This window comes from Sceloporus occidentalis, unplaced genomic scaffold, assembly GCF_023333645.1.
Source record: "Sceloporus occidentalis isolate IW3139 unplaced genomic scaffold, rSceOcc1.0.p SCAF_66, whole genome shotgun sequence".
NCBI classification, from domain to species: Eukaryota; Metazoa; Chordata; class Lepidosauria; order Squamata; family Phrynosomatidae; genus Sceloporus; species Sceloporus occidentalis.
The window spans coordinates 3,148,780-3,172,570 of record NW_028317046.1 but is presented as its reverse complement, the minus strand read 5'-3'; the positions used below and the strand labels follow the sequence as shown (position 1 = coordinate 3,172,570).

General features: G+C 46.5%; 1 protein-coding gene across 1 annotated transcript in view; it reads left to right on the top strand.

The window, feature by feature from the left end:
* Positions 1-23,453, top strand: part of LOC149286890 (serine/threonine-protein kinase mTOR-like) — a 50,705-nt gene extending 27,252 nt beyond the window's left edge. The window contains exons 30-57 of the mRNA XM_089493692.1: positions 4,098-4,198; positions 4,713-4,828; positions 4,926-5,003; positions 5,089-5,196; positions 6,080-6,205; positions 6,512-6,643; positions 7,201-7,310; positions 7,915-8,032; positions 8,452-8,646; positions 8,818-8,918; positions 9,552-9,648; positions 9,785-9,883; positions 11,799-11,921; positions 12,010-12,192; positions 12,408-12,542; positions 13,755-13,929; positions 14,050-14,185; positions 14,371-14,518; positions 14,607-14,729; positions 15,825-15,907; positions 16,017-16,089; positions 18,279-18,353; positions 18,480-18,615; positions 20,094-20,159; positions 22,045-22,125; positions 22,483-22,563; positions 22,806-22,911; positions 23,378-23,453. Of these exons, the coding sequence (XP_089349818.1) occupies positions 4,098-4,198; positions 4,713-4,828; positions 4,926-5,003; positions 5,089-5,196; positions 6,080-6,205; positions 6,512-6,643; positions 7,201-7,310; positions 7,915-8,032; positions 8,452-8,646; positions 8,818-8,918; positions 9,552-9,648; positions 9,785-9,883; positions 11,799-11,921; positions 12,010-12,192; positions 12,408-12,542; positions 13,755-13,929; positions 14,050-14,185; positions 14,371-14,518; positions 14,607-14,729; positions 15,825-15,907; positions 16,017-16,089; positions 18,279-18,353; positions 18,480-18,615; positions 20,094-20,159; positions 22,045-22,125; positions 22,483-22,563; positions 22,806-22,911; positions 23,378-23,453 (3,181 nt within the window). The remainder of the gene's footprint in view (positions 1-4,097; positions 4,199-4,712; positions 4,829-4,925; positions 5,004-5,088; positions 5,197-6,079; positions 6,206-6,511; positions 6,644-7,200; positions 7,311-7,914; positions 8,033-8,451; positions 8,647-8,817; positions 8,919-9,551; positions 9,649-9,784; positions 9,884-11,798; positions 11,922-12,009; positions 12,193-12,407; positions 12,543-13,754; positions 13,930-14,049; positions 14,186-14,370; positions 14,519-14,606; positions 14,730-15,824; positions 15,908-16,016; positions 16,090-18,278; positions 18,354-18,479; positions 18,616-20,093; positions 20,160-22,044; positions 22,126-22,482; positions 22,564-22,805; positions 22,912-23,377) is intronic.
* Positions 23,454-23,791: the final 338 nt, after the last annotated feature.

Below are 23,791 nucleotides of genomic sequence, written 5' to 3'. Positions count from 1 at the left end.
GAAAGTCATACCCCGGTAACTATGTAACCGGCTTCTATAGAATGCTTTTGGTTAACGGTAAACGCCGCAGAGTCATTGTGATTTATAGCTTATAGGAGCACACGATGGTAGCTCAGTGGCCACCGGATATAAGTTCGGACCCCTCCAAGAGGGCAGTTGGGGGAAAGAAGAGAATTTTGTACATAGATAGATCATGGAGTGTTTTGGACTTTGACATTTAGAGGTTCGTTGAAATTGGGGTCTCGTTTCTAAGGCGCGCCTGAGCCTTTCAAATTCCTTAGTGGGGACGTAAGAAATCATTTCGTTCCAATGTGCCAGTGATTTGCTTTCCACGCGTTTGCCTTTTTACTTCAAAAGTAGGCAATTTTACAGCCGAGCGAGTGACGTAAGATTGAAGATTTTATTGAAAGCCGAGTCGAAGCACAAAATTAGTTCAATTACCCAAGTGTTCCGCACCGAAGGAGCAATAAACCTTTCGGTGTGTAAATAGAACACATCAATTGTATCACAGACCGTGTGTCTAAAACCAACTTAAACTCCAGAACAAGACGTTTCTTATTGACAAAGAAAAGCCTTTGGCCAAAATGCCCCATTTCTTTACATTTTCTGAATTGGCATGTCCCGTTCTATCCATCAAACATGCGCATGAGGCACGAACACCGGCTAATTGGCACGTACGGCAGTCAGAGAACACAGAATTCTTGCGTTATTGTAAAGAACGTTGGCCGGATTGAACAGAACGCGCTGTAACCGAGGCTGTTCCCTGGCCCGTTATGGTCAGGGCTTGTTCTGTTCCTTTCCCCCGGTTCCCGTGTATCCGTTTTATTTATTGTTCCTATAGTTATGAGGCTTTCTTGGAAACCTGGTGTCCTGCCCGTCGGAGCGCGTCTTAAAAACATTTGACTTTATATTGTATTGTATTTATATTGTAGCTGGCGCGAGGGTCTTCTCTGTCCGTGGCCTTCCCTGGCGTGACCCAGGAGCTGGTCCATGGGCCGGCTGCTAAAAGATATGTTAATCTGTGGTTCAGCAGCCAGTCGAGAAGACGCCAGCTTCTCACCCCTCTTCTAAAAGGTCTCCTTATTGTCCTTCGCCGACCTCTCCTTTGGGTCCTCGAGCGGTGCGAGAACGTCTGTGTGTGGCCTTCACGGTTCATTGACAGAGCTGTGAACACAAACACGTTACGAGCGTGGTATGCGGGTGCGTTCTAGCCCGTCCTTCGCCCCGGCTCAGAGAATGCTGTGCTAATTCTGACCACGTGTCACCTAGGCAGGCGCACGGATACAAGAAGCAGTTCCTCGCTGAGCTCTGATTCAATACGGCCTTTCATTTATATATCTTTTTGCTGATTATTATCATTTATTAACGAGTTATTGATAGGGAACAAATGGTGGCACCTCCTTCAAGCAACCTAAGGTTTTGCACCCTTCATGACCATAGTTATCACAGCAACATCCATGTTGACCGCCATGAAGCTCCTGAGCTTACGCAGTATGGCTCGTCTCTTCGCCCCTCTAAATTGGGAGAAATGTACAGCCCTGTGGTTGACCCGGCATAAACTTAAACCGTCAACCAAATTCAAGCAGCTATTAAACAATTCAGCACAGAGCTTCCGGCAGGACCACGAGAGGAGAGCGAGACCTACCATCGGACTTCGCCTTTTACCCTTCTTTCTACCGTTCTTGATGTTGAGACGCCACCTCCCTCACCACCTTGTCCACCTCCCTCACCACCTTGTCCACCTCCCTCACCACCTTGTCCACCTCCCTCACCACCTTGTCCACCTCCCTCACCACCTTGTCCACCTCCCTCGCCGCCTTGTCCACCTCCCTCGCCGCCTTGTCCACCTCCCTCGCCGCCTTGTCCACCTCCCTCGCCGCCTTGTCCACCTCCCTCGCCGCCTTGTCCACCTCCCTAGCAGGTCCCTTAACCCTCTAGTTTTCTTAACTAAATGAAAAGAAATTTAAGGAGAAAAGAAAATTCTCCGTATCCTGAAATTTTTCACCATTCTCACGTCTCTGATCTTAAATTTCAGTAGAAACGTCCCCCCCCCCCATTTATTCACAAATAGTTCATTCAAAACTCATATTTAAATCAAAGAAAAGCCTGCTTTATTATCTTCCCGCGCGTTATGAACTGACTTCATCGGTTTAGCAAATTTTGAGCAAAACCAAAATTCTGTTTTTCTTTTATTCCCTTGAAGCCAATTACAGGATGGATTCGGGAGGCGCTTCTTACCGCAAGTAGTTTCATAATCATAGGACTGTGACATAAGTCTACCTCGTAAACATAATATATTATCGCTTGTAGCTCCGATGGGGCTCGAGGTCTAGACTGAAGACATAAATATCTAGCCCGCCGGTCTTCATGTCCGAGAAAAAAAAATGCTGACATTTATATTGCAGAGTGGGGCATTTAGAAGAAGAATAATGGGGTTTATTTACCCCGTTTAGTTGATAAAGCTGTTCCCTGCTGTTTCTATACACATTATGGGGGCTTTTAGGGCAGTAGAACCCTGCGATACCCTCATACCCAGCAAACATTCTGACCTCCTAGAAAAGAGGGGCATCAGGGGAGGAAAGAGGGGCATTGGTGGAGGAAAGAGGGGCATTGGTGGAGGAAAGAGGGGCATCGGGGGAGGAAAGAGGGGCATCTGGGCATAATAGAGGGGGGCACAAAGGAGGTAAGAGGGGGTATCGGGATAAAAGAGAGGTATCCGGGAAGGACTGTCCCTCCTAAACAGGGACTCTATGCAGGTAAGTTTCAGAGAGTTCTTCAATTACTATTTAACGTCACAAATGTATTTGGTTTAATAGAAATCATACATTTCTTGTTTATTTTTCCTATTTTTGTCCTTATACATAGAAGAAGATTGCAGCCTCACACTTCGGTGGCCGTTACGGCTGACGTCTTTTTGCAGGCATATTTCATTCTTTGTAACCATTAAGTCATTCATAAAAACGTGCAGCGCAAATACACAAAATGAAAAGAGGACAAACCCTGCCTTTTAGCCGTTTAGCAAATCCTCCCCTCCAGCCCAAACAAGTTTGAGACCCTTTTTTTTTTTTTTTTCGATCGTCAACTTCGTAATTCTGACGAGAGAGGAAGCGTAAGTGTTATGGGATACAGGAAAATATTTGTCGCGTAGCATAAGCCGGAATGTTGACTTCGGATCTAAGGCAACACTTATTGTTAATGGCATCGCCATGGTGATCTACCGTGCAGACTCCGAAGGCAGTCAATTAAAACCGGAGAGCACATTTTTCTGGCAATTATAAAAACAGCCAAGAAAAATATTTAGAAATTGGAGGAAAAGAAAAAAAAAAAAAAAAAGAATGTGCGGGTTTTGGGGTTTTTTTCTTTTCTTTTCAATAGAAGGAGCGAAAAAGATCAGAATAAGGTTCTCTTTCTTTGCGAGCCAAAGTTACAAAACAAATTTCACGGCACGGTGATGTTTTAAAAAGCTGCCTTTGTTTTGGATCGGGATGGAAATAAAGGAATTTAGCCGCGTCTTGGAGGACGAGAGGGAACGTCTCTGCTGCCGAAAATCCCAAACAGGTGTTGCTGTGTGGACTGTGCGATTTGGGGAGGCTTGGTGTGCCTCTGCGCGGAGGATAGCGTGTGTTTGTACGGCGAGATCATACATGGCGTGTTTGGTTAACCGTTACATGACCTCCAGGTCGTCTGCCTCGTGCCCTTTAATTGCCCCGTCTTTGATTGCCCGGGCGATTGTCGGTGCGCTCTGGTTAGTTGGGACCTGTGGAAATGCAGCTTCACAATGTTCCAGTATTATGGGGGGGAAAACCATTTCTGGATTCGAAAACTGGTACTCCTATCACCATAGCAACGGCTAGAATGGTCCAACCAGCAGAAACATTTAATTGGTCTTTGATGAGATTTTAAACGGATTCTTTTTGTATGTGTGCTCGGTGCTGTGCATTTCTGTGGCCGAATGGACTCTGTGCTGTGTGTTTTTGTGGGTGTACTCGGTGCTGTGTGTTGCTGCTGGCCGGTATATTCAGTGCCCTGTGCTTGTGACGAATCAAGGAGAACAAAAAAAAAAATCTCACCCCTTGCCTTGTGTGTCTGGTGTTTAGGGGGCAGCTTCATCAACAGTGCTGCGAAAACTGGACCAATGTGAACGAAGAGGCCCAAGCCAAAATGGCGCGCATGGCAGCGGCAGCCGCATGGGGCTTAGGTAAGGCTTCACACGAAGGGTTAATCAGTGGAGACCCCTAATAAAACACTTGGTTTTATCTTCTGAAGTCAACAAGAATTATTTAATCTGTGTGCCATTTGCTACTGTCGCCTTAACAGAACCCAACAATTTCTTACCCTGCTGCCCACCCAACAATTTCTTACCCTGCTGCCCACCCAACAATTTCTTACCCTGCTGCCCACCCAACAATTTCTTACCCTGCTGCCCAGCCAACAATTTCTTACTCTTCTGTTTCAGTTCAGTTCCCTCTCTCGGTACGGAACGTGATTAACACGTAGGATCTCCCTGCAGTTACTTTGTATCAAATCAGCCAAGTCAGCCAACTGCCCCAGGCTCCTGGCCTGAATCCTCTCTAAATTGGCCTGAAAGAACCTCAAAACTTTGCAAGATAAATCAGAGTGGTTTATGTGTCCGTGGCGAGGATGCAGGGAATGGGCCGGGGGAATCTCGGGACGTGGGATTTATCGTTTCGGTGGTTTCTTCTATCTTTTAGAGCAGTGGGACAGTATGGAAGAGTACACCTGCCTCATCCCGCGGGACACACACGATGGAGCGTTTTACCGAGCTGTACTCGCGCTCCATCAGGACCTCTTCTCACTGGCCCAACAGGTTAGTTTTTTTTCCTGTATACCTATAAACGTTAATGCGGGTTTTGACCCAGTGTCACCCGACTTACATCTCCCGTTTATTTTTTCTCCTTTTGCAGTGCATTGATAAAGCCAGAGACATGCTGGACGCCGAACTCACCGCAATGGCTGGAGAAAGCTACAGCCGTGCCTATGGGGTAGGTGTCCACCGCTCCACGTCCGATCTGTCACTGCACCAAATGTCGTCGGGTCAACCCGATTCATTCTGTTTGCGTTCTGTAGGCTATGGTCACCTGTCAGATGCTGTCTGAGCTGGAGGAAGTGATCCAGTACAAATTGGTTCCAGAACGTCGCGAGATTATCCGCCAGACCTGGTGGGACAGACTCCAGGTAAGTAAGAGGACAGAGGAGGCGCCACTTAATAAGACGCAAGGATGGAAAGACTTGGTCAGGTTCTTCAGCAACGCACTTGTGCCATGTGAGGTTTGGGTACAGGGTGTAAAGAGAAGAGAGCTCCAAGCTTCTATTCATATCCCTGTTTACAAGCCGTTTCCCTTGTAGAACATTCTCCCAGCCACATTCTAGTGTCTGGATAAATGTTTATTAGGTGCGGGGGAACAGGGGGTAGAGACCCCAGGTATTTCTCACCTTCAGCAGCCAAAGACATCCGTCCCGGGCTCGTTCTTCTGGCTCAGAAGCTGCCCGCTGGCATACGGTCGCACCCAGGACACATGCAGGCAGACGCAGGCACGTGGTGACACACGCTCCGTGCAGACAATTTGTCCCGGCCAAAGGCTGAGATCCGGGCCAGCCGGCTTTGGATATTAACATCTGGGAAATGCAGAAGCCTCGGAGAGAGAGGAAAAACAGTTCCCGTTGTTTGTCTGCGCCTCGGGCCATGCTATGTCCACGGCTGTGTGCGTCTGGACAGGGTATTATTAGAATTTCCCTACGAGGTGCCAACATATTCCTCGGAACCGCTCAGTACACATAACGTGCCACACATGCCTTTGTAATATGTAAATATATATATATATATATATATATATATATACAGACTTAACACTTCTCTGACAGGGGTCAGAAGAGTTCGTCCAGAGACACTTTGAATTATTTTGCTGACCGCTGGTTTAATAGTCACGCCAATCAAAAAAAACACATTCATTATGAACTTCAGCTCCGGGGTAAATACCTGGGTAAGGGGCAGAACCGTGTCAGCGTCTTACCCCTTTGCGGCCAGCTTTGTGTTATAAGCGAGGGCTTTCTCCTGTAGGGCTGCCAACGCATTGTTGAGGACTGGCAGAAGATCCTGATGGTGCAGTCCCTCGTGATCGGCCCCCACGAAGACATGAGGACGTGGCTGAAGTACGCCAGTCTGTGCAGCAAGAGCGGCCGTTTGGTGAGTGTTAGCGTCCCTAGTTGTTTGTTTTTGGATGCCTCCTCCTCCACTCATTCCAAAATTTGCTTTATGGCAGTCCTTTATTAGTCCTTTGGCCACAGAAATCCATTTATATAGACATATTGATCAATTAAGATGATAAGTTTTTGTTGATTAAATAAAAAAAGAAAGCTTCCACTAATATGTCGAAGAATAGCTGACACTGTTCATTAATAGCTGCCTCTAATCCGAGGGAATAAGACATTGTGTCAGAGTTCCGGCGGTGAGTTCCCAGGTTTGCCGACATCCATTGATTTTGTTTTGCAGGCTTTATCTCACAAGACGTTGGTGATGCTTCTCGGCGTGGACCCTGCACTGGAAAGCGACCAGCCGTTACCTACAGCACATCCTCAGGTCACCTATGCCTACATGAAGTACATGTGGAAGAGCACGCGAAAGGTACTAACCGTGTACCCAGGGCTTTTTATTATTGTATACTCTGGCATGTGGAGCTCCGGCTGGGATCACACGGGTCGAGAACAGATCCATTTCCCGAAAGGCCGGCTTCATTTAGCTGTCTGGGAACATAGCCATCCCAATTCCAGCGGAGGGGCCCGCGGTGAGTTCAATGAGAAAACCAGACACAAGTGCGGCCCTTGGAGGGTCTAAACAGGGGCGCTCTCATCTAGGCGCTAAAGGTTTGTTTTTGAACTTTTTTATTATAATTCCACTTTTGTAAGTGGGGCAGAAGTAATAACATAATGTGCCTGAAAAACACACGGAGAAGGCAGTGGAGGATCTGCTGTTGTCAAAATGCTCTAAAATGTGTTCATTTTACATAGTTACCGTTACAGTTCTCCTATAGTTCATAGTCTGCCTGTGTAAGCTGTTGTAGAGTATACTGGGTCCTCACACCCTCCAGTTTTTAGTGTATCCCCCCTTTCCTTTTTTCCTTCTTTGTCCATTTGAATTTCTCTTCTTCTCGATTCCTCCAACATGCCCCTCGTGCGACGCAGATTGAGGCTTTTCAACACATGCAGAAGTTCGTGAACAACGTACAGATGCAGGCGCAGCACGTCGGGGACGACCCGCAGCGCAAACAAGAACTGCAAAAGCTCATGGCCAGGTGAGCCTCCTGATGGCATTATCGGAACGAGCGCGTACGCTGGGGGTTGGGGAAAGGGGCAAATGCATAGGTGTGGACTCTGCAGAATCCCCCCCAAAGCTTGTCTGGACTCTACAGAATCCCCCCAGTGCATGTCTGGACTCTGCAGAATCCCCCCAAAGCTTGTCTGGACTCTGCAGAATCCCCCCAAAGCTTGTCTGGACTCTGCAGAATCCCCCCAAAGCTTGTCTGGACTCTACAGAATCCCCCCAGTGCATGTCTGGACTCTGCAGAATCCCCCCAAAGCTTGTCTGGACTCTGCAGAATACCCCCCCAGTGCATGTCCAGACTCTGCAGAATACCCCCCCCCCCCCCAGTGCATGTCTGCAGAATCCCCCAATGCATTTGTATGGAGGACACCACGAAAATGTTATCGGCCCACGCAGCCATCAAATGCATGAAAGATATTTAGATCAAGAGAAGACAAGTATTTTGATGGATCCGTTCCATCTGCCCGGGAATTATTTTCCATTGCTCTGTAGGGTATTTGCGTACGGCACAGCAGTGATGTAACATTTTACTTAGAAAGAAAAACATAGATTTCGTAATTTTATTCTTTCTTTAGGTGTTTCTTGAAACTTGGTGAATGGCAGTTGAGCCTGCAGGGCATTAATGAATGTACTATCCCCAACGTGTTGGAGTATTACAACGCAGCCACGGAACACGATCACAACTGGTACAAAGTAAGACTCCAATCAGGAGCCGCACCGACTGCAGGCTTTTTCCGGAGTCCCAAATAGGTTAGGGGGGGAACTAACGGATCCTCGAGTCATATACATGGATGGACTCGTGTTTATCAGAATAAAGTAGGATTATAACCCCCGAGACTGAATTCAGCATTTTGGGACCTGTACTTTTCATATTAGAACGCAGATTAAACCCAAATTAATTAACAATTATATTATAATAATATTTTGGAACCTCTGAAGTTGTGGGTAATATTATATTTCACGCAGGTAATAACGGAGATCTTCATCCCAGGCATCTTGTGTATATTTCACATTAAAAGAAATAGTTTGTTTTACGCGTCATGATAATTTAGTTTACGTCCAGAGGGGAATAGCGAAAAATGCACACGGCAACCCGGTTCTGTATCCCGCAGGCCTGGCACGCTTTAGCGGTGATGAACTTCGAGGCCGTGCTGCATTTCAAGCACCAGAACCAGATCCGAGAGGAGAAAACAGTGAGGCATCCCAGCACGGCCAGCGCCAACACCGAGGGCAGCGAGAGTGACAGCGAAGGAGACAGCACCGAGAACAGCCCCGTGCCTTCCCCTGTACAGAAGAAACCACCGGAGGTCTGTAAAGCGCATCTATGGCAATCAGAACCATAAGCCCTCGATATGCGTCCGGTGCTCCATTTTCACATTAATTGCACAGAAAAGAAGACATTTTGCCATAAATTGAAGCCCCGTTTACTTATTCCATGGTGATATAATCTGAATATAATTCCTGTTACCCGTTCGCAGGACACATCTCACAACCTTCTGCAATACACCGTGCCGGCCGTGCAAGGATTCTTCCGCTCCATCTCTCTGTCCCGAGGAAACAACCTGCAGGACACGCTACGGTGAGAAACACGCACGGCTTCGTGCCTGGCAGGCGCTTCCGGAGCTGATCTTTTTTTTTTTTTTTGGCTACGTCAGACCCTTTTCTGCCGGCACAATTTCCTCCCGGGCTGTTTTCCCTGGGAGATCAGAGAGCGGCAGATAAGGACACAAAAATTTCCTGGATAAAGCAGAGGATATGAGCCGCGTCGGGGGCCAAGAGCTGAATCCTAGGAACTACCGTGGGTGGAGGGGCCTCTGAAATTGTAGATCAAAAATGAAAGATACCCCCAGGTGACCCGACCGCTGCCACTTACTGCTCCCCCCCTCGAAAGGTGGTGAACGATGAAGGCGGAAGGGTGACGGTTAATGAGTAAAAAAGTCCCTGAAAGTAGTGAATGAACCGAGCCTGTAGTAAACACTGGCAGGAGAGCAGATATACCCTCACCCCCTCATGGAATTTTGCCCCTGATAGTAGTTCCCTGTGTAGTCGCTTAACTGGTGGGCTGAGCAATTGGGGCAAGTGTGTGGATACCAAAGAAAGGCCATTTGCATCGACTTACATGACTGCGATCGTTGTTTTGAATTTGCCAGACATTTGTTGAGCGAGGTTGTTAACGAACGGTCCGCGCCGCGGTAACTTTGTTTCTCTGCAGAGTCCTCACTCTGTGGTTTGATTATGGTCACTGGCCGGACGTCAACGAAGCCCTCGTGGAAGGAATCAAGACTATTCAGATAGACACCTGGCTACAGGTAAGGGAAGGATGGGACGCTTCATTACAGTACACTCGGCAGTGGACATTTAAACTCTAATATTCGTGTGTTTGCTGAAGTTAACGAGGTTTGAAGTGCGAGATGTGACTGGGAAATGTATTTTTTTCTATGGCAGGTGATCCCTCAGCTCATCGCCAGGATAGACACTCCGAGAGCTCTCGTGGGACGACTTATCCACCAGCTGCTGACGGACATCGGCCGCTATCACCCTCAGGTAACCCATAGGACAAACTCAGCACACGTTCCTAGTCAACTATGGTCGCCTGTTTTCTGGCCCAGCTAAAATCTGATATCATGGTCAGGCTGGCCTTCGGTCGGCTTCGGTGAATATATTGCAGTCCAACTTATATGGCTGCTGTGCGGGTAATAAAAGCCTAAAGGGATCCCGCAGAACCTCTTTGTATACGCGGCCGACAAACTCACCAATGACACATGGCTGCATGTAATGGAAGAGCGATTGCTAGCTCTTCTTCCTAGGATGTGCCGTGGTGACTTTAGAGGAGAAATCCCCGGGGCAGAGAGGAGTCCTTGCGGTTCCGTGCCCCGCGTAGATACACGGTAGAAGCGTAATAGTTACGGCAGATCTGATCTGTGCCCCTGTCAAGCGTCCGTCAAGCGTCTGTCAGTCAGCTCGGCACTCAAAGCCATGACTTTATTATTCCAGAGAGCAGAGTGGAAAAGGCCTCGGGGAGATGGAAAAATACCTTTCCGCTGTCAGGCGGGTAAATGTAATAACGCGGCTAACACGTACAGACATTTTATAATGAGGAGGGAGGAGAAGAGCCAGCTCGGCACACCGCCGTTTAACGTTTGGGCACGCAGAGGGGACCTGCATTTAACTGTTTGCTTGCCACGGCGGCGGCCCGCGTTTGAACGCGTTAGTACATCGCTTACTGCTTTCCCCTCCGCTGCATTAAAATGTGCCAGGATTCTGGACGCTGCGGGCCGGTCCGACCGTGTCTCGGTAAGGGGGGGTGATCGCCCAGAGTCTTACGCACCCGGTGGGGTGGTCTGTGTGCATTTAAACTATTTAGTTCATGTGTCATTATTAATCATATAGTTTAAGTCCCTGGACCTGCGCTGACACGTTCCGTGATATTATTATTCCGTCTAGCGCAGGGCTGGAGGATTAAACAGAGAATAAACACGGCAGTTTGTATTATGGTTTAAAGAGAACGTAGCAACGTAGAACTTTTCAGCACATCGGCCCCATTCGGCCCCCCGTTTCTCCTGCTGTAAAGACTCAAACCTCAATCAGTCGTCACACGTTAGTGCGGTCAGGGCCGGTTTAGGTGAGCGTTACCCGAGGAGCAGCAGCGCGGCTGGAATTCACGGGACTGGCACAAATCAAATAAATGGAATTTACTCTGAAATCATGTATTTCCCTGCAAAGGAAGCGGCAGTTTTTTTCTTCAACCAATCACAGTAACGCCTGAGACGCCACGACAGAAATAAAGGTTTCCTGAACATTGGATTTCTGTTCAATAAAAGATCATTGTCTGCAACGTATTATTAATCTATCCGTGCCGTGCGCTATTAATGCATAGATTTAATATATTTTAAAAATATGTCTTCTAACACAAAAAAGCAGAAGGTCTGAGGACTGACAGATGGTGGCAAATATTGTTTGTTGCGCCCACTCATCCCGTAACGCTGTGTATTTTTCCATCCCTCGGGCTACGGATTAAGTATAATCATCCGTACACAACCAGGACTCAGATCCCGCTAATAATACACAGCTTTTAAAGTGGATTGTGGTTATGGATAATTCTCGCCAATCAATGTATTATTAGATTGTCAGCTCTTGCGAGCCGGGCTCTCTTTACCTAACGCATGGGTTCGCCTAACTCCGTCAGTTCAATTGATGGCGCCGTTTAAATAAAAGATAGTAATTGTTACATTTCCTGGAATGCTGTAAAATACATCTCTTTAATCCTTTTTTGTAGTAATAATACCCCCAGAACATATAATAATGACCTCCGTTGAACCCGATAGCTTTGACCTTTATTATTCCCATATATCAGGGGCGCCTGCTTGACCTTTAACCTCTCGGAGAGAAAAAAAAAATATTTTTATGGCACCTTTCAAGACTTTCCGCTGATCTTTTGCTCTCTTGGTGTCTCCCAAAGGCTTTGATTTACCCGCTCACCGTGGCCTCCAAGTCAACAACCACGGCTCGTCACAACGCGGCAAACAAGATTTTAAAGAACATGTGCGAGCACAGCAACACGTTGGTGCAGCAGGCTGTGATGGTGAGTGCCCCCCGATACCCAGCTGCACGGAGTCCGCGGGGGGTCTGGCCGAGGGCCGACGATCACATTTATCACTTCGTGTCTCCAGGTGAGCGAAGAGCTGATCCGCGTGGCCATTCTGTGGCATGAAATGTGGCATGAAGGCCTGGAGGAGGCGTCGCGGCTGTACTTTGGGGAGAGGAACGTCAAGGGGATGTTTTCTGTTCTGGATCCTCTTCACGCCATGATGGAGAGGGGGCCGCAGACTCTGAAGGAAACCTCGTTTAATCAGGTATATCACGTAAAACTCGTCTTAGAGTCAGGAGCCCTATGTCAATCCCATGCATGTTTAATCCCCTCACCCTCTACCACTTCTGCTGGGAGGCTGTTCCATTGTTCCTCTCAGTATAGTAAAACATCCTTCCATGTAATGTATCTTGCTTGTAATTGTGTCTTATGCCCCACTTTTCTGTAATGATGTAAACGTTACTTTGGTGTCCTTCGCAGGCCTATGGCCGAGACCTGATGGAGGCTCAGGATTGGTGTAGAAAATATATGAAGTCCGGGAACGTGAAGGATTTGACTCAGGCCTGGGATCTTTATTACCATGTCTTCCGCCGCATCTCCAAACAGCTGCCTCAGGTGAGAGGGTTACAGAGGGAGACTTTCTGCCCCTCGACCGTCCGCGTGGTTAACGTGTTTCTAGACCGTCCGCGTGGTTAACGTGTTTCTAGACCGTCCGCGTGGTTAACGTGTTTCTAGACCGTCCGCTTGGTTAACGTGTTTCTAGACCGTCCACTTGGTTAACGTGTTTCTAGACCGTCCGCGTGGTTAACGTGTTTCTAGACCGTCCGCGTGGTTAACGTGTTTCTAGACCGTCCGCTTGGTTAACGTGTTTCTAGACCGTCCGCGTGGTTAACGTGTTTCTAGACCGTCCGCGTGGTTAACGTGTTTCTAGACCGTCCGCGTGGTTAACGTGTTTCTAGACCGTCCGCGTGGTTAACGTGTTTCTAGACCGTCCGCGTGGTTAACGTGTTTCTAGACCGTCCGCTTGGTTAACGTGTTTCAAGACCGTCCGCTTGGTTAACGTGTTTCTAGACCGTCCGCTTGGTTAACGTGTTTCTAGACCGTCCGCTTGGTTAACGTGTTTCTAGACCGTCCCCTTGGTTAACGTGTTTCTAGACCGTCCGCGTGGTTAACGTGTTTCTAGACCGTCCGCGTGGTTAACGTGTTTCTAGACCGTCCGCTTGGTTAACGTGTTTCTAGACCGTCCACTTGGTTAACGTGTTTCTAGACCGTCCGCGTGGTTAACGTGTTTCTAGACCGTCCGCGTGGTTAACGTGTTTCTAGACCGTCCGCTTGGTTAACGTGTTTCTAGACCGTCCGCGTGGTTAACGTGTTTCTAGACCGTCCGCTTGGTTAACGTGTTTCTAGACCGTCCGCTTGGTTAACGTGTTTCTAGACCGTCCGCTTGGTTAACGTGTTTCTAGACCGTCCGCGTGGTTAACGTGTTTCTAGACCGTCCGCGTGGTTAACGTGTTTCTAGACCGTCCGCGTGGTTAACGTGTTTCTAGACCGTCCGCTTGGTTAACGTGTTTCTAGACCGTCCGCGTGGTTAACGTGTTTCTAGACCGTCCGCTTGGTTAACGTGTTTCTAGACCGTCCGCTTGGTTAACGTGTTTCTAGACCGTCCGCGTGGTTAACGTGTTTCTAGACCGTCCGCTTGGTTAACGTGTTTCTAGACCGTCCGCTTGGTTAACGTGTTTCTAGACCGTCCGCTTGGTTAACGTGTTTCTAGACTGTCCGCGTGGTTAACGTGTTTCTTAATCTGCCGATCGTATTGTTTTTCTTTAGCTCACCTCTTTGGAGCTGCAGTACGTGTCGCCCAAGTTGCTCATGTGCCGAGACCTGGAGTTGGCGGTTCCAGGAACGTATGATCCCAACCAACCGATAATACGCATCCAGTCCATTGCCCCGTCCCTGCAGGTCATCACTTCCAAACAGAGACCACGCAAGCTGACTTTAATGGGTACGGCTCCTTGTTTTAATGCGGCGCGTGTGCAAGACACAAGATAAACTGCCAACGGTTTGTAGGAAGTGGCTTTCCTCTCCCCGACAGCCGACCTTTATCTACTTCTTACCTCGACAGGGAGTAACGGCCACGAGTTTATGTTCCTGTTGAAGGGGCACGAGGACCTGCGTCAGGATGAGAGGGTGATGCAGCTTTTCGGATTGGTGAACACGCTCTTAGCCAACGACCCAGCTTCCCTGCGGAAAAACCTTAGGTGAAGGCAAACGTTACATTCATGCTTACGCATCGCACTCAGCAGAACTTTATGCTTCGGCTACAACTGTTACAAGTTTAGGAATGATGTAAGATACAATATGTTCATATAGCGGGATATTCAATGGCTTTTCCAGCAAAAGTGACATTTGTGTCCCTCTTTTGCTTTCTTTTTCCCCATCCCAGTATCCAAAGATACGCCGTCATCCCTCTGTCCACCAACTCGGGGTTAATCGGATGGGTGCCCCACTGCGACACACTGCACGCCTTGATCCGAGACTATCGGGAGAAGAAGAAAATCCTGCTGAACATCGAGCATCGGATAATGCTGAGGGTAAGGCAGAGGTCAGCGCGGGAGGTCAGGCAGCGTCTCGCTTTAGCTGCGGTGACAGAATGGTGACCGTCCGCTCTCTCCGTTGCAGATGGCTCCGGATTACGACCACCTCACCCTGTTGCAGAAGGTTGAAGTGTTTGAACATGCGGTAAACAACACCGCCGGTGACGACTTGGCCAAACTGCTGTGGCTAAAAAGCCCAAGCTCAGAGGTGAGAGCGGTTAATACGTTGAACCGCCGTCTGTTTGTAAGGAACCAAGAAGAAATATACTGTATGTAAGGTCATCTTTAATTTTAGTATATATCCCAGGACTTACCTTTTGTAGGGCCTGTTGTATAAAATGCAGTTTAACAGGCACAAATTTTATGACTCTATTAGGCATGTGGGGTACGCTGGGGTAGCAATTGCTCTTATTTTACCCCAAAAAGATATATTCATGGCTTCTACCCGTGAATATGCAGTAACTGGAGCAGATATGATACATGCACTACCATTCAAAAGTTTGGGGTCACTTAGAAATTTCCTTGTTTTTGAAAGAAAAGCAAAATGTGTCCTTTAAAGTAACATGAAATGGATCAGAAATCCAGCGCAGACGGGGTTAATGTTGTAAAGGACTTTTGTAGCTGGAAACGGCTGATTTTTTTATGGAATCTCTTCATAGGCGTACAGAGACCCTTTATCACTCCCATCACTCCTGGGTTCCAATGGCCCTTTATCACTCCCATCACTCCTGTCTTCCAATGGCCCTTTATCACTCCCATCACTCCTGTGTTCCAATGGCCCTTTATCACTCCCATCACTCCTGTGTTCAAATGGCCCTTTATCACTCCCATCACTCCTGGGTTCCAATGGCCCTTTATCACTCCCATCACTCCTGTGTTGCAATGGCCCTTTATCACTCCCATCACTCCTGTGTTCAAATGGCCCTTTATCACTCCCATCACTCCTGTGTTCCAATGGCCCTTTATCACTCCCATCACTCCTGTGTTCCAATGGCCCTTTATCACTCCCATCACTCCTGTGTTCCAATGGCCCTTTATCACTCCCATCACTCCTGTGTTCAAATGGCCCTTTATCACTCCCATCACTCCTGTGTTCCAATGGCCCTTTATCACTCCCATCACTCCTGTGTTCCAATGGCCCTTTATCACTCCCATCACTCCTGTGTTCCAATGGCACGTTGTGTTCGCTGATCCAAGTTTAAGTTTAAAAGGCTAATTGATGGTTAGAAAACCTTTTTTTGCAATTATGTTACAGACAGAAATGTCCTTGACCCCAAAGAAAACCAGTGCTTTTGTTTTCTAGGTTTGGTTCGATAGAAGAACAAACTATACCCGTTCCTTGGCAGTGATGTCGATGGTGGGTTATATCCTGGGTCTGGGTGACAGGTAAGGAAGGATATTTTGGAGAACCAAGTGTTCTTGGTAAGAAATGAATCGGGGAAAGGTTTAGCTGGTACACCAGTTGTGATATTTCTAACCGCTCTTTCTCTTTTAGACACCCGTCTAACCTGATGCTCGACAGACTGAGCGGAAAAATCCTGCATATAGACTTTGGGGATTGTTTCGAGGTAATCATAGAATGGGAAGCGTCTCAGTTTTCTGTTTGTAGACTGAATTATTTGTTACTTGTTTATTTTCTGCAGAAATGCCATGTATGGCAACCAAATTGTAACATGCCAGAGCAACCAGTACCTTTAATCCTAGTTAAAGCGGGGACTTGAGGTCTGGCTGCTCTAACATGTTCAGCATCACAACACGTTTGTAAATAAATGAATCATACAGGCGCTATTGCTGCAGCGCATGCGCAAGGTCCGTGTGTCCCGGGTGCTGATGGATGCGCGGAATCGCCCCGTTACTATGACACTGGTATTATGTCGCCACCAGGTGGCAGGATTGCACGATGACGAAATGCCGTTATATGATGAATACGTACTTTTAGACGTTAGAAAAACCGAAAAGGATGAATATACAGAAACTGAAAAAAATAACAGCAGAACGAGATCAGCAATTCCTGTGTAAAATCATTGTAATCGTGCATAAGAAAAATAGAAATTTTAAATTCTATATATTCTGCATTAATTATGCTCTGTATTTGGGTCCCTGTGAGAATTCGTTACCCGTTTGGGGTAACCCCCATCAGCACAAAGACACCTCCGAAACCTGCTTGCGTGGCGACACGCGTGACAACTTATTTTCTGAAATGTTTCCATGCTTTGTGACACACGTGTGACACAAATGGCCACGGAGTTTCCGCCGGGCCGTTATGTCATTAAGTCAAAGCGATCGGACGCCCTGGAAATACGAGACCTCGGCCATCCGACTCCTGATTGCATTTTCCTGCATGAAACTTTTATGGGGTTTAATGCGATTAGAGCGTTAGAGTTCTGCGCACGTCACTCGCATGAATCACTCGTCAAAGCTTTCAGAACATTTAAAGTAAAGCAGATGATACTCGTCAGCGCTAACAAAGCAAACAGACAAGCGCCCGTTGTTTATTCCACCCCATCGTGTACTGCTCCATAAACGGCAATTTCCAACACATTTAATCATCCGTAACGCTGATCTGTGTCTAGTGCAGATCTGCTGTGCCATAGGTTAGTTATCTTCGCCACTGAGACGTACAACTTGTATTAAGGAAATCCGAACGAGTTTTTTTTATATATATATATATATATAGCACCGTCATATCTGTAGCGCTGCACTCGAGCATCACAGGCATCCTTAAAACCCCATACTTGTCTTTTTTTTTGTTATAACAGGCCTGCCATACAGTTTCTTTAATGATACATGTCCACTTTCCCATCATGCACCTGGGTGCTTCTTCCGTATCTAAACATAATATAAATGAGAGGTTTTGGTTATATGAATTGGCCAAAGCATAATTAAGCTCACCCGCCACGTCAAGGCGCACTCTCAATAGGGTGAGAACCTACGCTCACCTCCTACATAGTGGGCACACAAAGCAGTTTATACGGCTACCAAAACCAGATAAATTGCACCTCCCCCAACACATTAATTTGGTTTTGGTAGCCGTATAAACTGCTTTGTGTGCCCACTATGTAGGAGGTGAGCGTAGGTTCTCACCCTATTGAGAGTGCGCCTTGACGTGGCGGGTGAGCTTAATTATGCTTTGGCCAATTCATATAACCAAGACCTCTCATTTATATTATGTTTATATATTTGTTGCCAACTTTATTAGGGTGAGAAGCGCAGACAGTATTTTGTTTTTTGTATACATTGTACAGCCAACACACTGTATTTGCAGCGGCTCACACTGTTTGGTAGGCCTCGTATTATACATTTGTATTATTTGAGCCTGAGACTAGCTTAGCGCACCGACATTTTTTCTTTTCCCTGCTTCTTCCGTATCGGCTGCTTTTTTGTGCATATTATATATATATGTGTGTGTGTATATATATATATGTGTGTGTGTATATATATATATATATGTGTGTGTATATATATATATATATGTGTGTGTGTGTATATATATATATGTGTGTGTGTGTATATATATATATGTGTGTGTGTGTATATATATATATGTGTGTGTGTGTGTATATATATATATATATATATATATATATATAGTTCAGGGCTCAGAGGGGAGGGGGGATAGGAGTGTACCCCAGATGCCCCCCAGCTTGATGAGCCACTAGAGAAAAATCAGATCCACGTCGGAGGCCGGTCCGTGTCTTCCGCTCCTTGAGCCCGATGATCCGGTTCTTTATAAGGTTTAATATTCACATCGTTGCAGGTGGCTATGACCAGAGAGAAGTTCCCGGAGAAGATTCCGTTCCGCCTCACGCGGATGCTGACCAACGCCATGGAGGTGAGCGCGTGTGTGTGTGTAAGTGTGTGTACATGTGTGTGTGTAAGCGTGTGTACACGTGTGTGCGTGCTCCCCTGTCCGTCCCGCGTGTAAGAGTCCTCACGTCACAGTCTCTGTCACGTACAGGTGACTGGCCTCGACGGAAATTACCGGATCACGTGCCATACCGTGATGGAGGTGTTACGGGAACACAAGGACAGCGTCATGGCCGTGCTGGAGGCCTTTGTGTACGATCCGCTGCTCAACTGGAGGCTGATGGACAGTGAGTAGAAGCTAGAACCCCTCCTGACAGAACAGGGTTCTAGATCGCACACTCAACACCAGAACACCGGTGAACAAACCCATACATTACACCCCTCGGCAACGGCCCGCCAACAAGAGAATAGATAAATTATAACAGTATAGGGGTGCAGGCGTGGTGGACCAATGAGCAGGAACACTGTATTGGTTGCTGTGGTGATTGCTCCACATTTAGCACTTTGCACCAAAATGGCTCTTTATAAAAGATCCCCATTTGTTTTAATTCACCTGAATTTACTAAGACTGTAGATTAAAAGGGTCTGTTTTGGTAAAATAATATATGTTTGGCCGACATGAAAGCCCAGTGATTTTTTTCAGAACTTTTTGATTCTGAGCTCTCGGCTTCTTGGCTTGGACTCCGGGCACGTGGCTTCTCACGCCGTTCTCTGTTGTGAGGCTCGGGTTTAATAGGAGTTCCTACCACCTCAAGCTAAAGGATTTGTATAGCTATATATATAATTATAGATAATAGCAATATAATCGTATAGGTTATATATCGGAAGAGTTACTGGGGGGGGGGGAGCCGGCACTCTGGTGGCTCGCTGCAGTAAGAGGGAGAGACAGAGCGAAAGGGACATTGTATCCGAAACTTTGCATTGTACACTAAATAATATTCACCCCTGAAACCTGAGAGATGCTTCAAACGTAACTTTTCTTTCCTCATCTTCTCGTAGCCGCCTCGTCCTTTCTAACCACAGAGCCCGGTGTTCTTGCTCTCAGATCTTTAGTTGTTGTAGTTTAGTCTCTTAAAGAACCGAATTCGGAATCCAATTGGAACTTGTGAATTATATGAAATGTATTTATATATAGCGCCAGCAGATTCCATAGCGCTGTACAACAGGAGACAGCGAAAATAACTGACCATTTTAAAATGACATCGTTAACACATACTGGTAGAGGAGGAGACGAGGGCTTGGCTCTTGCGGGCCGCCTGTTTATCCGTTATGGCCTCTTTTATGATCGTTTTTGGGGATCTTGAGCTCTTGAGACGATTAACTATTTTAACAGCTCGACAAGATCTCCTTTTATTTATTGTGAGAACGTTCGAAAGATGAAGAAATAAAAGTTTGAATCATCCTATGGGCTCTTCGTATAAGCCTTAATCAGGTTTTATTTCTAAGCCCTACCCGCCAACGTTCTGAGACATTATGAGCCCTACCCAAAAAAAAAAAGTCCCTCTCTTTAAAGGCCGGTGCATTGGCTTCCAACGAGACGTGAAACGTAAATGAAAGGTTAAATCACTACAGTATACGTCACAACTTCACCGACGCAGCAAATGTATTGTTAATTATTTCAGGACGCACTTTAACAGGTGAGCCATCTCGGTCCGTCCCCCATGACTTCATACTGAATGTCTTGTGACATCACAAAGCGTCTGTGCTTTTGTATAAGTCCAAAAGTAGCATCTCCTCATCATCTCCACTAATAATCTTTTTACAGCCAATATAAAAGCCAACAAACGTTCTCGCACGCGGACAGACTCCTACTCAGCCGGACAGTCTGTGGGTGAGTTCAGCTCGGAACGTTCCATCGTCCTTAAGCGTTCTAAACTTCATTAACCCCTTAATCGTGTAAAAACAATAATAATAATAATAATAAATTCTAACCCTGGTATGCGAATCAGTTTGTCGTTGCGTTGATGAGCGTGTGCGCCGGCGTTGCTGTGGTTGTAGCTTGGCATGACTTTATGAAAGGCTCGGTCCGGGAGCTGCGGATGCGGCGGGGCGGAAAAAAATGAAGACGGCAGCTTGAAATCTAACACCCAGTTACATCATAACCAAAGGAAATCTTTTTTTTTTCTTTTCCTTTAAACCGGCCCTTAATTTAGATTAATCGCCTGAAACCAAAGGCTCCTTCCAGATGATGATGATGTCCTTTGGAGCTTTTTATTTATTTTATGTTAGCATAATTGTTTTAATGATTTGATTGAAGAGTTAGAGACTATTTAACACAAGAGAGCCGACTTCCGTGGCGGTCAGAGATAAAACCGGCATACGGAATGACTCCTTTGCCCTCGCCGCATGTACCTTCCCCTTCTGTCTCCTTCTACCGAAGAGGAGCCGAAACGAATCAGGAAGGGGGGGTATTGGCGGCAAGTAGTGAAGATGGCTGCTCTCGCTAGTATAGAGCGCTTGGACGGCCTGTCCGTATATATTCACTTGATATGTAAACCCGTGAAGTAGATGTAAGCCGCGGGTCCTCATCAAGACGCCGTAAATCAGGTTGACGGGCGCGTCGTCTCTCTGTTGGCCCGAGAGAATTCCGAATGTAACGTCGGAAGATTCAGAATGTAACAAATCTCTCAATAAGCCAGATGGTAACGATTACATCGCAGGCACCGTTTGGAGCTGGGTGTTTACATTGCTTAACGTCCCAAGGTGCGCGTCTCCTAGAGTCAGCCGAAAACCCGGCTAAACAAACACAGACGTTATGTCACCGGAGCCCATAAACATTACGTAGCGAGCGCATACCTGCAGGGTACCGGCACAGCGTCTCGCCCCGCGTCTGAGGTTAGAATGCCGCTTACTGGGGAAGAAAGAGACAAAACTGGGTTCTCACCCATATAAATACAACATTTATCTGTTGGCAAAAAGTGTGTAATAAAAAAAAAAAAAAAAAAGCACATGCATTTTGTCTAGAAACAAAGAATTTCCCGGCATTCTAGATTTCCCGTCTAGTCGCCCGTTTCTCCTGCTGTAAAGACTCAAACCTTAATCAGTCGTTGGTCTCGTCTTAGACTCAGGAGCCGTATGTCTATCCCATGCATGTTTAATCCCCTCGCTGTATTACCCTCTACCACTTCTGCTGGGAGGCTGTTCCACTTATCTACCACCCTCTCAGTAAAGTAAAACGTCCTTCCATTTCATCTGACCCCCTAGCATTCGATAACAACCTCTTGCTCTAACATTCCTCTTCCTTTGGAATAAACGTCCACTCTGGGTTAGTATCTTTTTTTCCCCTCTCTTTTCCTTTGGAATTTATATTAATCTCCTTATAATTAGGGCCGCTGATACAAACCCGAATACCGCAAATTGCCTTCCTAGCGGGAAGGTTTTTGCAGTGGATCTGGTGGGGTTTTTTTCGTACCTTTTCTAAATATGGTTCAGAATTTTTTTTTACGTCTTTTCCTCATTTAATTTGTTGGTGCGTGAATAGAATCCTTAAAGTTAAAACCATCTGTTTCGGATCACGTAATGACCCCATCGCAGAAATCTGTCTAATACAGAATGGAATTTCCATAGTTCTGCACCAAATCGAATACCGTTACGGAAAGGACTTTAAATATTATCGCAGGATTTATTTACAATGAAAATGTCTTTTTTTATACCATTTTGCCCTTTTATTATTGATATTGTTACTTAGTTGTGGGTTGTTTTTTTTGTTATTTTAGAAATGCTGGAGACGGTGGAACTGGGCGAAACGGCCCATAAAAAGCCTGGAAGTACCGTTCCCGAATCCATCCATACCTTCAGTAAGTCCATTTACGCTTTTTACGTGAAGCCAAATGGCACACGATCAGCATACCCAGGGAAGGCTGCCCGGGGCGCCTCCTCTTTTAAGGGAGTGGCAAACCATGCACGAGGGTGGGGCTAGCTACATGTGGGGCACCGTTTGCTGTTGGAGGGGTGGGGCTAGCCCTAGATAGCATTAAATGGGCGGGGAGCGGGTTTGGCCAAACTCTGCTTCCCTCCCCCCATAGAAGTACAGTAGAAGAGTGACCCGGAGACCCGATGAAGCATCTCTTCACCCGGAGACTCCGGAGAGTTCCCAGTTGGGAGGATTTCACTGCATTTTTTCATTTTCTTTCCATGTTCTCCTTGCCTTGCAGTAGGTGACGGTCTGGTGCAGCCTGAAGCTTTGAATAAGAAAGCTATCCAGATTATTAACAGGGTCCGAGATAAGCTAACAGGTACGATCATGTTACTTTCTATAAAGTACTAAATTGTGTTCGGCAGCGTAGCCGAGGATGCCGATCTTATTAGTTGCTGTGTGATGATTTGGCGAGGGCAGGATTGTTATGAACCGTTGGCATTGCATGTTTAACCTTAAAAAATAATAATACAACAGTACCAATAAATAACGTTATAATAATATATTAATAATAATAAAGCTAGGTTTATTCAGCCTTCTTTTGATACATTTTTTCTTTAGGTCGAGACTTTTCTCACGAAGACACTCTAGATGTGGCCACTCAGGTGGAACTACTGATTAAACAAGCCACGTCCCATGAAAACCTGTGCCAGTGTTACATCGGGTGGTAAGTCCCCTTCCAAATCTGAGACGGGTCGGTGGTGTGCAGATCTTTTGATCTGGATTAACCCCTTATACACCGGCTGCTCTGCGGAACAATCAGTGGCTGCAAAGACGTAGCAATGCTTAACAATTGCCTGTTTTAATAATGAACAGAGAGATCGAAATATGGGGTACGTGAAAGAGCCGTCGCCTTCTTAATGGTGTTTTTTTTGTCCCACGTAGGTGTCCTTTCTGGTAGGAAGAAATGTGTATGAACCTCAGCACCGTTCCTACAAGGCAGCGGATTTGTCTTCAAATACAGTTAAAGCAAATTCTGCCCCAAAATATGTGTTTGACTGCAGTGTTTATCCCTGGACGGGAGGGAGAGTTGCACCGCAGCCCTGCGTTAACCTGTGATACCTTGGGTTTGTGTATATATCTATACGTACGTTATTGTCCTCTGTAACTTTAATCATGCTCCGAATGCGTAGGATGACGGGTGGACGGATCGCCCGCGAGACACGGATCCTCGCGTCTTTTGACAGCTGCAAAATTAAGAGAGGGTGACACCGGTTCCCCGCCTTCCTATCAAGAAAAAAGAAAGAATCGATTATGTTTGGGTCACTTCGCTGTAATGGACTATAATGGCCGGTAACAAAATGTACACGTGATACAGACTGGGTTTGTATAAACAGTCTTTTTTTTTTTTTTACCCGTAAATGATTAAAACGATTACAAAAAAAAAAAAAAAAAATCCGAGATGTCCCTGAATTGAAGAACAGAGTTGAGCGGACGTGACGATGATCTAGTAAACAGAAGGAACCTCTGTTTGAGTCTAAAATGTTTTATAGAGCACAACCAATGATTCGTTTTCAAGATGATCATTACTGTGCAGCCTGGTATGC